Source organism: Symphalangus syndactylus, chromosome 4 (assembly GCF_028878055.3).
Source record: "Symphalangus syndactylus isolate Jambi chromosome 4, NHGRI_mSymSyn1-v2.1_pri, whole genome shotgun sequence".
Classification (NCBI taxonomy): domain Eukaryota; kingdom Metazoa; phylum Chordata; class Mammalia; order Primates; family Hylobatidae; genus Symphalangus; species Symphalangus syndactylus.
In genome coordinates, this window is record NC_072426.2 from 158534165 (window position 1) to 158548748 (window position 14584).

The 14584-nt window shown below is 39.2% G+C and overlaps 2 protein-coding genes across 18 annotated transcripts in view; one reads left to right on the forward strand and one right to left on the reverse strand.

Annotated features, from left to right (window-relative positions):
- The window catches only part of SNX25 (sorting nexin 25), a 157419-nt gene extending 144617 nt beyond the window's left edge, over positions 1–12802 (forward strand). For 5 of the 10 annotated variants that reach the window (XM_055276549.2, XM_055276550.2, XM_055276552.2 and 2 more), the window contains 4 exons: positions 1432–1498; positions 5623–5804; positions 6309–6409; positions 7092–7673. In XM_055276549.2, the coding sequence (XP_055132524.1) occupies positions 1432–1498; positions 5623–5804; positions 6309–6409; positions 7092–7172 (431 nt within the window). In that variant the 3' untranslated portion in view covers positions 7173–7673. Of the gene's footprint in view, positions 1–1431; positions 1499–5622; positions 5805–5890; positions 6040–6308; positions 6410–7091; positions 7674–12310 lie in introns of those variants that run through there. The other 5 variants (XM_055276551.2, XM_055276555.2, XM_063637661.1 and 2 more) reach the window with 3 other exon arrangements.
- The window catches only part of LRP2BP (LRP2 binding protein), a 29968-nt gene continuing 25427 nt past the window's right edge, over positions 10044–14584 (reverse strand). For all 8 annotated transcript variants that reach the window (XM_055276590.2, XM_055276589.2, XM_063637759.1 and 5 more), the window contains 2 exons: positions 13200–13374; positions 10044–10926 (listed from right to left, as the gene is read on the reverse strand). In XM_055276590.2, coding sequence (XP_055132565.1) covers positions 10861–10926; positions 13200–13374 — 241 coding nt within the window. In that variant the 3' untranslated portion in view covers positions 10044–10860. The remainder of the gene's footprint in view (positions 10927–13199; positions 13375–14584) is intronic.

The following is a 14584-nucleotide window of genomic DNA, read 5'->3' on the forward strand; positions in this document are numbered from 1 at the left end:
GTATATAAAAAGGGACCAGTAGTACCCCTGCCCCCTTCTTTTTTTAAAAAATAACCCTTGGTCATCAGGCACTCTTCCTAGAGTTGCACTTGTCCTCAGACCCTCTAGGTATGAGCCACCTCTTTCCTGCCCTAGAAGGGCAAAGTGAAGTTATCATCACTGACAGACATGCTCATCCCAGCCTCAATGCCAACCTAAAATGAACATATCTACATGCTTGGCAGCATTCCAGCAAATTCCATCAAAAAGTTTAAGACATTTTTGAGGTATGCTTCCGACTCCAAGACTTGACTTTACATGAAGGATTCATACTACTTTAACTGGATATTTTGATCCATTAAAAAAATTAGAAATGGCTTTAGAGTATATTAAAGTCTAGTGCCAAGTCTGTGTTTTCTATGATTTCTATTTGTGTGATTGCCCTTGTACAGAGACGTCTGTGAATTTGCCATTGTTAGCTTTTCTTAGTGGGTACAAGAGCCTTGAACTCTTGGCTCCATTATGACCGAGTCTGAATTTCCTATTTCCTCGTATGTCAGTAGCCAAACACTTCAATAGATGGAGGTGAATATATAAATGAAAATTTTGGTTTAGGTTCCAATTTGTGGACCTAAAATATCCTCATAGCATTTCTTTGCCTTCTGTTGGTTTATGTTCAGTTTCTATACCTATAAAAATGTGTCTCTATGTTAATAATAAAAGTTTAGATCTGTTGAACCCTTCACACAGTCTTTCTCACACATGGGGAAGGACCTTCAGAGCAAAGAAAGGCAAATGTTAATACCATCCTTTCCAGATGAGGAAATTGGGGTTCAGAGAAGGTGACTTATGCCCTGCTGCTATGGGGGTGGCACTGGAGACGGCCAAATTCATTTCTCATTCAGGGTCCTGCCTCTTCACCGTTCACTTATCCTCTCCCAAATGCATAGTATATATGAAGTACACAGTGATCTGCAGGCTGCTTCAAATGGGAACAGTTAGACCCGTCCGTTCATTAATATTTCAAAATATTTGACTGCAGATGTTTCTCATTCAGCAGTGTGTTCAAAATTGGGTTCAGCAAGCCAGACAGAAATCTGAAATAGGAATTACACTGTGTGGTGGTGGAAAATAGACATGTTGTCAATAGCCCAGGGACAGATGAAGTACTCTTTCCACTTGCGAGCTCAGCTGTTGGGAGGCATTGAAACACTGTAAAAACGCTGGTTTCATCTCATCAGTTGCTTAGTAGAAAATGAAAGCCTAGTCAGAAGAGTTTTCCTCAGCAGAAGTTTGCTAACCTAAACCCAAATTCTGCAGATGTCATAGCCTTGACTTGATGGCAGGACTCAAATCATCTTAAGTGGTAAGATTTATGCTTTGTACAGATATGAAGATATCCCAAATTGTGATACCCTGTGATAAAAAGTTTTCCTCTGGTTTCTGTTTTAGTGTTTAAATGGGTGAGAAGAACATTAATTGCCCTCGTTCAGGTCACTTTTGGAAGAACCATCAACAAGTGAGTTGTATGAAATTAATATTTGGATCCATACCCTACTCTTTTGCCTTGACAGTCAAATTACCTTATGATCTAGCAGCCAGTGATTTAACTTAAAGTCTTTTATTTTCTCTCACTTTTCGCTTCTGATATGATTCTAAGATTGGATAGGAGAGTAGATTTCTAAAAGAATTTCTCCCACAGAATGCATATGGCAGGTTAGATAAGAAAAGCTTGAGCCACTTGCACATTCTGACTGGCGAGGGTCAGGAGGTTGTGCTCTGTAAAGCTCTCCTTTGATCATGACAACATTGAGTATCTTGGGTAGAATGTTTTTATGTCAAATAATGAGAATCAGTTGAAGGTTTAGACTCTAAGCCAGAAGGAAAGTAGGATGAGCATCACATGGCAGGTGTTTACTTAGAGGAAAATACAGACCATGTATTAAGGTTTTTAGAGTTGTGTAGCACTGAAGTGCTAACTCTTCTTGTTAGTTAATATCTGCATATCCACTGGGGTGTGCGTGTGGCCCTGTCATCTAGCACTGCTATAAGCCATATGTCTTTTCTAAACTATATTATCCATATACATAAAGGCATTTTATATTTCTACCAGTCTTTCACTGAGTGTTCTAATGTTGCTCATAAAAAGTGATCCACATTTTGATCATTCATTTATGAAAGCCCTGGGTTTGTTACCGAGAACTCAATTAATATAGTCAATTATTATTAGTTTCTGAGAAATTATTGGAATTTCTCATAACTGCAAAGTCATGTAGCCAATAGAAAGTGAATAGAAGTATTTAGATCGGTTTAGGCCTGAAAGGGGGGCTTAGAGATTAGTCTCACTCCTCATTTTGTTGGTGAAGAAGTGGAACCAAAGAGATCAACTGCTTGTCTGAAGTCACCAGACCCGTTAGCTGACCTAACCTGGCCCCCTGGCCTGGTGTCTGCTTCATCTCTGTGCCTGGAATTTGGAAATACTGTTATCAAGATCTTTTATATGGTAACTCTATACCCAGAATTCTTCACAAGATAAACATCATGATTTCCTGCAGAATACGAATATGAGTCAACGTCTAGAAATTTAAAAAAAAATCACTTTTTTATATAACAAAATAAGTTTTAAGATGAAATTATCAGATTTTCCCAAGTGAAAGATTTAGTGGTCAGACATTTATACAAGGTTAATATGATAGTTTTACCATATAAAGCATATAAATTTTAATAGGAAACACTGTAAAGAACATTTGCTTTTTTTTTACTGATTTGCCAATGAATATATTTTCCTTGTGGTCAGAAACAAAAGTTTACTTCTACTTAAGATTTAAAAAAAAGAGTTTTAGTTGGCTGGGCACAGTGGCTCATGCCTATAATCCCAGCACTTTGGAAGGCCAAGGCGGGCAGATTGCTTCAGCCCAGAAGTTCAAGACCAGCCTGGGCAACATGGTGCCCATCTCTACAGAAAAAAAAAAAATTAGCCAACTATGGTAGTACACGTGTGCCTGTGATTCCAGCTCCTCAGGAGGCTCAGGCGGGAGGACTGCTTGAGTCCAGGAGGTCAAGGCTGCCGTGAGCCACTGCATTCCAGCCTGGAATGAAAGAGCAAGACCCTTTCTCAAAAAAAAAAAGTTTTAGTTGCCCATCAGAGGCTCGTTTAGTTGACCTAAGTATCATAGGCTTTTGTTTTACTAAGAAAAAATGGCCTGTTTAATTTTTTGTTTTAGTTTAAGGCAAACAAACCTCTTTTGTATTGACAAGCCTTAGATAAAGAAATTCCCAAAAAACAGCCAGGCATGGTGGTTCATGTCTGTAATCCCAGCACTTTGGGAGGCTGGAGCGGGTGGATCACTTGATGACAGGAGTTCAAGATCAGCCTGGCCAACGTGGCAAAACCCCATCTCTACTAAAAATACAAAAATTAGCTGGGCATGGTGGGTGCCTGCATCTGTAATTAAAAGCAATTCTCAAAGTGGCCTTCTTTTTCTCAGGACTTGCTAATTTATTTTCCTTTTCAGTTTCAGCAAGTCATGCATACTTTCCTTGCTCCTATTTATGATGTTGGCTCTTAATTATAAAATGAGCAGCTGCAGGTTGTGAGTGGTGCATACAGGGGGCAGTCATTTTCACAGGGACGGAGAAGAGGCACATGTAGGGGATTCCCAGGCTGTTCATTTCAGTGGGCTTTTTATCAAGTAGCGATCATGGCGCACATGTTTCTTTGCTATTTTTGCCTTCAGCAGATGATGACTCATCACGAAATTAAGCAGCAGCACAGTGTGTCTCTTGCCTTGTAGTAACTACAGTTTCACATGCTAGAATTGCTTCAAAAGCATCAGACAGGTTTCGGCTGATAGAAAGTCAGATCTAAATTGGTAGAAAATGACTTAGATGATGACCTTTAAGAGTCACTTCCTAATCTCAAGTTGTAAACTGAAATTTTAGGAAGCTAGGCAGGCAGGTCAGCAGATTCTCTCTTAAACCACAAGTTCCATTAAATCAATAAACTTATTTTATATGATCTAGATTTGAATTGCACAGTTCCAAGAAATAGAGAGAGGAGTGTAGGAGACATGCAGTTATAGATGGAGATAACAGTGTACTTTGACTCACAGTGGGGTTTAGATGTATACTCAATAGTGATCAACTACTATGTGCACAGTACTGCACTTGAAACATTACTTCAGATATTACTTCTGAAAACCTTATATTGTCCATTTAAAATTCTGGTTGGAAGTCAGATTCTTAAAAGGCTTTTTAATATATTATTATTATTCATGAATTGAGTTTCAAATTTGAGGTCTTTCTGGCACAAATAGTCTAAGATGATTCTTTTCCCCTTTTCGATGGAGAGGCTTTTCTCCTCCCAACCTCACAACTACTCTTGGGCTCTTTGAACTGTGTGTAGTTGTCTCTTGACAGCAGAGGACCTGTAACCGGTTAGAATGTGACCAGTGACTGGCCGGGCGCAGTGGCTCACACCTGTAATCCCAGCACTTTGGGAGGCAAAGGTGGACGGATCCTGACACAGTGAAACCCCGTCTCTACTAAAAATACAAAAAAATTAGCTGGGCATGGTGGCACACACCTGTAGTCCCAGCTCCTTGGGAGGCTGAGGCAGGAGAATTGCTTGAAGCCAGGAGGCAGAGGTTGCAGTGAGCCGAGATTCTATATATATATATAGAATTTGTCTAATGACTAACAAAAATGGGGTTGTGTGGAAGACCTGGGTAACCAAATAAAATACATAACTCTGCAAGTCAAATGGCTGCCACCCAGTCTTCATTCGTGGGGAATTTTGAAATTGGCCACATAGCAGTGTATCTTTGAAAGGGACTATCTTTTTCCTTGCCTCATGGGCATGTGAAGTGCTCTATCTGGATCCGAGTGTCCTGCCCAGCACTCTCTGCCATAGCAACACTAAAAGACAGCTATGGAAAGCCTGCTCCTCCTGCAGGACTATAGGAAGGTTTTCCAGACCACTTCCAACAGTCTTTAAATGGATTTGTGTGTTCACCTTATACCACGTCATGGAAATGTTGCGGTCTGCAGACAAATCAGTCTCTCAGTTCTTGTCTTTATAAACTGAACACAGCCAACATTTGGAGAAGTTAGTGCCAGTGACAAAATTAGCTCCAGGAATAACTGGTCATGCAGTATCACCAAAATAAAAAAACAGGCCAGGCACGGTGGCTCACGCCTCTAATCCCAGCACCTTGGGAGGCCGAGGCGGGTGGATCACCTGAGGTCAGGAGTTCAAGACCAGCCTGGCCAACATGGCGAAACCCCATCTCTACTAAAAATACAAAAATCAGCCAGGCATGGTGGCACGCGCCTGTAGTCCCAACTGCTCGGGAAGCTGAGGCAGGAGAATCACTTGAACCTGGGAGGCAGAGGTTCCAGTGAGCCGAGATCGCGCCACTGCACTCCAGCCTGTGTGACAAAGCAAGACTCCATCTCAAAAAATAATAATAATTAAAAATATGTATAACTTTCAGAGCCAGAGTTTAAAAAATCCAATTCCTAGTTTATTCATCAAACACTTAGATCAGGCTGTATCTTAACCTTTGCATTGATAAGTGCCTTTTGAGAATAGAGTACCCAATTTTTAAAAACCTCATCCAAGAAATCTTTTTCTCTTAAAAGACAAATCCGGGACACAGTCAGCTGGATTTTCAGTGAGCAAATGTTGGTTTACTACATCAATACTTTCCGGGATGCTTTTTGGCCAAATGGGAAGTTGGCACCACTGACCACAATCAGAAGCAAAGAGCAAAGTCAGGAAACAAAACAGAGAGCACAGCAAAAGCTGCTTGAAAACATTCCAGGTGAGGCCTGGGCTATTAGCCTGAAAAGCATAGAGATCTGAGGGAATGTGAACCCCATTGAGGTGATTTTCATTTATGTCTTGCAGGAAACATTCTTTACAATGAAAAAAAAAAGGATCATACTCTTTTAAGGCATTTTTTGTCACTTGCTAAGAAGTTATACTGAGAATGTTAAGAACTTAAAAAATGTTTTAGAACAGATAATAAACTTTGTGTTTTGGAAATCCTGCTAAAGTATCATGTTTTGAGAGCTTAATTTTTAGCAAAATATTAACATTTTAATTATTAAAATTAGTAGTTGAAAATATTAAAATTGTATTTTGTATAAGTGTCTCATGTTGAGAAATTCTTTCCTGAAGCATTTGAGAGAACTGACCATTCATGTTTCTCATGCCTCCATGTCTTTATTGACTGAAGGTGTATAATGTTATATTCCTTTCACTGCAAAGCTATGCATTGAGCACTTTATCAATAGCAGCATAGAATCTAAATTTAATTTTTCAGATATGCTTCAGAGCCTTGTTGGACAGCAAAATGCCCGCCATGGTATAATAAAAATATTCAATGCACTGCAAGAAACAAGAGCCAACAAGCATCTGTTATATGTGAGTAAATTAAAGCCCAGGGGGTTTTCTGCTTCATTTTTGTCTGTTTCTTCATTTGGTTAGAAAAAACATGTACCCCAGTGGCTGCAGCACTCTCATTCTCACATACTAGTCATCTCCCTTGACTTTTTGTGTGTGTGTGTGTGTGTGTGTGTGTGACAGAGTTTCGCTCTTGTGCCCCAGGCTGGAGTGCACTGGCACGATCTCAGCTTAATGCAACCTCTGCCTCCTGGGTTCAAGTGATTCTCCTGCCTCAGCCTCCTGAGTAGCTGGGATTACAGGCATGCACCACCACGCCCAGCTAATTTTTGTATTTTTAGTAGAGATGGGGTTTCACCATGTTGGCCGGGATGGTCTCTAACTCCTGACCTCAGGTGATCTGTCTGCCTCAGCCTCCCAAAGTGCTGGGATTACAGGCAGGAGCCACCTCGCCCATCCTCCCTTGACTTTTGATATAACATTGCCGCATAACTGGTTGGTTTTCTTATTTCAGCAAAGCCAACTGTTTCCCAGTCATCTCTCTGATTATAGTTACCAATATTAAATACTGTTTGAGAGTTACTTGTTTACTGAGATAATTTCAGACCTAAAATTAGACTTTTCTCTTAGACGCAGATATTTATTTTGAATAAACCCTTGGAGAAAAACATTTTTCTACTTTTTTCCGTCTTTGTTGGTTCAGGTGCTGATGGAACTGCTGCTAATTGAACTGTGTCCTGAGCTGAGAATTCATTTAGATCAACTTAAAGCTGGCCAAGTTTGAGACTGCACAAATAAACCACCAGAAAAATGTCTGTGTAATAATAGACATGAAGCATTTTCCTCTTTTCCACAGAGGGCTTGACTGAGAACCATACTGATTTTTATTTTAGTTACCTCCCTCTAGTTTTATGTGCAATTAGTAGAATCAGGGAGGACGGGACTTATGCTGTGGTAGGCAACAGAAAAAAACTTCTATTGATTTTTATTTAATATGAATACTTTAAAGATCAACATACCGATTGAAATACAAATGTTAATATGTGAGAACCTAGGAAGTATTTTAAATATTTATGAAAATATTTTGTTTTAAAATGAACTATGAATATTGTACAGTTAATTTCCTCACTGAGGACTGTGAAGATTCTTACATTATTTCATGTATATTGAAGAACATTGTTAGGCAATGCTTTGTGTAAAGTTATTGTGAAGATTTTATTGTCTTTATTTTTACCAAAGATTTCCCATAGTTTGAGCATTCGAAGCAATAAAATATAAAAATGAATCACAGCGCTCTATGATATTTAAGATACTTATATCTCAAAGAGGTTGAAGCTCTACAGGCAGTTCAAATATTTATCAAATGCCTTTTTAGAGAAAACACTGTGCACTTAACTACTTCTGCAGGGAAGTAAAAGTTTGCCGCCTTCTCCAGAGACAAAATAAATCTGTAAAATACACGATTTTTAGTGAGCAGAAACAGCCAAATTAGTGCTTGAAGTGAGGCATTAGGGAGGAGAGATGGGAGCTGACCCTTGGAGTATGGGCAGGGCCGGGATGGGGGAGTGGAAAGAGGACGGCAGCTACTTCAGGGACTCAGTTGTATTATCAAGCCTTTTAGGCCACAGGGGCATTAGGGGAGATCCAGAGTACAGACTTTGTGTTATTGATAGTGGGGCGTGGACAAGTACTTAATTTTCTTGGGTTTCACCATCTATTATTATGCAGTAATAAAATACCTTCCCCTGTCTAATCCCCAAGAATATTGAAAACAAAACAAACAAGTAAAAGGTAAAAATTCCATTTGAATCCCTGAAAGATACTCCCCTAATGACCCAGGATGTAACTAACCTATGCCAGTTTATATACGTATGATATATATATCATACCTGCCAACTTCTTGATAAGAAACAAGTTCTGAAAGATAAATGATTAAAAATTAGTAAACCAAATGTTATCCTTAAGATTTTTTTAGTTATAGCTTTTTTATCCTTTTTTCAAACCATGACGATATTTGACACTTAAAAAATACCCAAAGTTGGCTAAATGATAAAAATTGCCCTTCAAAAGACTATATAGAAAAGACCAGATAAAATACATTCAAGGAAGAGAGGCAGTGTGAAGTTGTCAAGCCCAAAGAACTTATCACAATACAATTATTGGAAATGTCCATTTTAGGCGTAATTCTATGCTATCATTTAAACTGTAGCTGTTAAGTTTATATTGTGAAAGAGAAAGATCACTATTATTTTGTCTCTGTATTTATTTATGATAAATTGTCATTTTTCCATGAGATATCAGCTATAAGGAATCTTAGAGGAGAGTGTGTGTGTGTGTGTGTGTGTGTGTGTGTGTGTAAGAGTGATGATCTGGAAGCCTCAATGCACTTGAGTTACAGACTCACTGCACTCGCAGGTCGAGGGGTTTACTACTGTCCTTAGCAGTGCTAGTTTGCGGGGGCTCACTTGTGCCAGAGCATCAGCTTTATGGTAACTACAGTAAACTGAAATTTTAAATTCTGCATTGGATTTACGGAAGACATTTAAGCATAGCATGTTACCACGTATGGCACAAAGTCAAAGTTTATGATTTCTGAAACCCATCTTTTAATGGCAGTTTAAAAAGTGCTCTTTACTTAGGGCCGATCTTTTATTATGTTCCTATTTTAAGATTTTTTTGTTTTGTTTTGTTTTGTTTTTGAGACGGAGTCTCACTCGTCACCCAGGCTGGAGTGCAATTGCGCGATCTCAGCTCACTGCAACCTCTGCCTCCCGGTTTCAAGCGATTCTCCTGTCTCAGCCTCCCGAGTAGTTGGGACTACAGGCGTCCGGCATCACGCTCGGCTAATTTTTGTATTTGTAGTAGAGATGGGGTTTCACCATGTTGGCCAGGCTGGTCTCAAACTCCTGACCTTGTGATCCACCCGCCTTGGCCTCCCAAAGTGCTGGGATTACAGGTATGAGCCACTGCGCCCAGCTAAGATTAGGTCAGGAGACTCCATCTCAAAAAAAAATAATGATAAATAAATTTAAAAAAAAAGAATAGGAACTGGATTAAGTGTGGAGAAGAGAATACTAGTTGGGAGTTTGGATCTTCAAGTGGTTGAAGGAATGTTACATGGATGGTATTAAGAGATTTGAGACAGAAATACATGAGTATTTGAGGATATCTCGAACCGGAGTCTCTTGAAATCTCTTCCCTTACACAAAGACAAAATGAAGTTCAAGCAATACAGACAAGCCAGAACATAAAACTAGAGCAAATAATTTTCTGCCGTTCAACAGTTCTTAGTGACTATCACCTCCATATTAATTGCATTTTCCCATTACTAAAAAGAAATCTTGTTTAAATCCACTGTCGGGATGGTTGTGATTTATAAAATAAAGCCACATCCTTTAATATGTTTATAAAAAAAAGGAATAGTTAAGGTATCTCTGAAACCTGTCTTTGATATGTATATTTGTTTCACAAATGAATAGCCTTGTACAATCTTATGCATATGGATCTTACTGTTTTTACTGTCACCTTTTGCCTTCATAGATGTCATCTATATAAGGAAAGCCTTTTGCTAATTTTAACAATATTTAATTGTAGTTCTTGTAAATGATTTCATTGAGGTTTTTACCACAGGGTTTTAAAAATGTAGAAAATGAGCTGAAGCACAAAGAAACAATTTGCTTTAATTTTCTTTGAATATTTTCATATAGCAATTGCTTTTTGTTTTATTACACATTCTGCATATGTATATAGCAGTTGTTTTACTCATTAAATTAACATCTTTGAGGGAAGATTTGGAGGGGCAAGATTCTAAAGCAATGTCTTATAACCCACTTTTTTGAAGCTTATATGTAATAAGCCAATTATTTATGAGCTTTTTAAGAACAGGATGTCTCAAAAGGCTTAGTGCAGTTTTAGCTTTAATAACTTCAGAAGTAGAAATGCTATACATACTTGTTTCATTCTTTAAATGTCTTTTACACTTAGTTTTGTGAATTTACATTTAAAAATTTTAAATGACTGAAACGAAATTTAAACATTATTCAAAATTCACAAAACTAAGACAAATTTTAAAGAATTAAACTTTCAAATGATGGTTTTAAGTAAGTTTGTATCATTTCTACTTCTGAACTTACTAAACTAAAGCTGAACTAAGTCTTTTTGGAGACTCGGTATTTAAGGAAGGAAAACGATACTTGCTGTATAGAATGGCTTGGATACTTGATATGGTCTCGGCCAGTCTGTAGGGTAAGAGGTGGACCTCTGAGGACTCTTCCAGCAATTTGACCTTGTGTCTAGGTTTCAAGTTGCAAAACTTAACAGCGTACCAATTCAAGAACGAAGTAACATGTCACCTGTAAAATACCCAGGATAGTGTAATTTGTGATGTGCAAAATAACCAAACATAGCTACTGTAAAAATACACACATTGTGAGGTGTTAGCATTGATGATCTTTGTTGAAATACATCGTGGTCTAAATTCTTTGACGAATAAGTAAGGAGTGAAGTTCATCTGCCAATGCAGGATTCAGACGACAAGCCTTAAAATCAAAAAGAGTCAGATATTTAGATACATTCGAATTGTTTGGGTCTTTCTTCTTTTTTTTTTTTCTTTTTTGATTCGTTTTTAAGAATAGTAAAGTACAGTGAATTTCAAGAAAATTTGTTAAGATACTTTCTATTCTGATGTCCTACTTTAACCTATGCAGAATAGATCAGTACTCAAAATAATCATGTTATTATCATTTGAAAGAGATAACATTTTATCAGTGCCAAGAATAAAGGGAACTTAAGCACCAATGATAGCATTGTGTGTTATGAATTATTAAAATAAGGAAAATGGAAAGCATTAACATTTGGCCTCAAAGTTGTTATGATCTCATTATGTGAATAACAGCATCTGTAATAATCTTATTTTAAAATATATAGCTAAAATAATTTTATGATGTCTAAATAGTGACAAGGTGCGTAATTTCTAGAATGTCAACAATTTGGGAGACAGAGCTGTCATCCAAACCCCACTCTATGCAGTAATTGTCCCTTCAGTACCCACGACAGTTGGTCACTAGGTATTTGCTTGGTTGCTTCCAGTAGCAGGAAGTTACCACCTTTAGAGAAAACTTGTGTTTTTCTTTGTTTCCTGAACTGTTGTGTTAGAAAACTCTCCCTTATGGCCGGGTGCGGTGGCTCACACCTGTAATCCCAGCACTTTGGGAGGCTGAGGCGGGTGGATCACGATGTCAGGAGATCGAGACCTTCCTGGCTAACACGGTGAAACCCTGTCTCTACTAAAAATACAAAAATTAGCTGGGTGTGTTTAACTAGAGTTTTCTAAAGATATTAAGGATAGGATAGAACCTGAAATTGGCTTGGTTTGGAAATTGGTGTAATACAGAGAGCTTTTTTTTTTTTTTTTTTTTTTTTGAGATGGAGTCCCAGGCTGGAGTGCAGTGGTGTGATCTCGGCTCACTGCAACCTCTGCTCCCAGGTTCAAGCAATTCTCCTGCCTCAGCCTCCCGAGTAGCTGGGATTACAGGCACACATTGCTATGCCTGGCTAATTTTATTTTTCAGTAGAGACAGGATTATTTAGTATTTTTAGTAGAGACCCAGTTTCACCATGTTGGCCAGGCTGGTCTCAAACTCCTGACCTCAACTGATCTGCCCGCCTCAGCCTCCTGAAGTGCTGGGATTACAGGCATGAGCCACTGTGCCTGGCCAGTACAGAGAGCATTTAAATGGAAAAAGTTAGACAACTGTTATTCATACTAAGAATGGTGTAGAGGTAAATATCTTAAAAATCAGTTGGATTTGGCTGTGTGCTGTGTGTCTATGTTTATCTGTTAATATGGTTTTGATGCTCTGGAAGTTTTAATTTTAAAGTAATTTAGGGTTCCCAAACTTACCTGACATTGGAATCCCACAGGGAGCTTCAATAAATATGCTTCTGTCTCCTAGAGACCATGATTGAAATTTTCTGAAATAAGGCCTGAACTTTGGAATTTGTAAAAGATCCTCGGGTGATTTTAACATGCAGAGAAGCTTGGGAACCACTGCTGTAATATCAGAGTCAGCCAAGGGACTCAGAAGCCTCCCTCACTCAGGCTGAACAATCTGTGTACCACAAACACTGCCCTACCAAGTCTGCTATGATGTAATTCTAATTTTGACTCATGGATGTGATGGACCTAAGATGTGCACAGCTTTTTGTTTTTTCTTTTTTTTAAAAAAATCTAAACTTAAGAGTTAGTATTAGGCATAATGATCTTCCTTACCCCCCTCCACTACCACACCCCTTGCTTTTTAGTAGTTACTTTATTTGAGATGTGAAACGCATTTGGGATCTAAATAAATTGATCACATGGATTAAAATATGAAAGGCTTATTTTAACTGATTACCTCAAACTCAAGAATATCCCTCCTAAGCGGGGTAGATGTCGTGCTCAAAAAAACTTGAAACTCTATTTCATTACCGTACTAGAATGAACATAGAGGTTCACACTTGTTCTAGATGAAAGACATAAACTGTTCAGCTTTAAGGTCTTGGTGCTGGGCCTTAGGCTGCAGATAGTAGCAGAATGAAAGAGTAATTTGCATCAAAATAGGACTTTTAATCATTTGAGCTAAATTATGCTAATAAGATTCTGACAGAATTGTCTGCAAACAATCTGCCTGTCTGACAGCTTCTCTGTAGACAGAGGTTATCTGCACAGTAATTGAGTAGAAAAAACACTAATCCGTAAAACTATTCAAGTTGCAGCTAAAAGCCTGGCAGTTTCTCTTTGGGTGAATTTATATTTTGTTCTAAAGCTTACTTTAGAATAATAGTGTTTAGCGGTTGTTTCATCCCTGGTGATGCCCAAGCCAAGCTGCAGACACCTTGCGTGGTAGAAGGATGCCATTGCCATGCCTCTGCTGATGAACTCCGGGAGACAGTCTGTGACCTGGGCGATCATGGGGATGTCGTGAACCTCATCGTAGTCAGCGATCCTGAGAGGATGTAGAGTTGTGAAATGGAAAAGACATCAGTTATGGTAAGCGTTTGTAAAACGATGTGCCTAGAGACTGTCCTTGTGCCTGCAGTGATTTCTGTCTACTGCTTTGAGAACTAAGTTGTTTGCTGTGTGGTGAAGGGTCCATATAGGCACCTCATACCAGGAGAAGATGAGCTTACCAGAGTGGTGACTTTACATCGTCTCTGTAATTATGCTCAGCAGGCTCAGTAACCACTAGAAAACAAAGGTATGTTTCTTTTTTCTTGTAATATTACTATTGGAAGTTTAATGTCACTTTGTGGATTTAAACTGAATGGAGAAGAAAGCATTTTCTATTTCTTTGGATCAGGTATGGAAACATCAACCTTCAGTTTGGACGTTAGCCACATAGGACCAGAAAACCCTTTCACTAGCACATCTTCTTTAAAAATAGACAATCGGCCGGGTGCGGTGGCTCACGCCTGGAATCCCAGCACTTTGGGAGGCCGAGGCGGGTGGATCACGAGGTCAGGAGATCGAGACCATCCTGGCTAACAACGGTGAAACCCCGTCTCTACTAAAAAAAAAAAAATAACAAAAAAATTAGCCGGGCGTGGTGGCAGGCGCCTGTAGTCCCAGCTACTTGGGAGGCTGAGGCAGGAGAATGGCCTGAACCTGGGAGGCGGAGCTTGCAGTGAGCCGAGATTGCGCCACTGCACTCCAGCCTGGGGGACAGAGAGAGACTCCGTCTCCAAAAAAATAAATAAAAAGGATAGTGGAAAGAAGTCATCCTTTATACCCAGATACAAATATGTACAATTGTGTGAGAATGCGATCCAGTCAAGTCCATGTTAACCACAATGTCGTAGAGAGTAGGAATGTGGAAAATAATGGAAAGCGCCAAAGATTTTAAAGAACGATTTAAAGCCTTAGTTCTAACTAAGATGGGCACGTGCTTTGAGACATTGGCAATCACTCCTACAAGTGTTCTGCTGCCTGGAGCCCGAGACGCTGGGGAAGCGGAGTAGAAGCAGCGCCTCCTTCCCTTCATCCTCTCTTGTAGATCACTGCCCTGCACCAGGGCTCGGAGGCGGGGGAGACCTGGTGCCGTGGGAAGGGTGTGACTGGGAAACCCCAGCACACGCAGAGTCTGATGGCCACTCTAGAGTACACCCAGGTCTGTCTCCCGACACACTGCTTTTATACACTGTGGGTAAATACGTGTA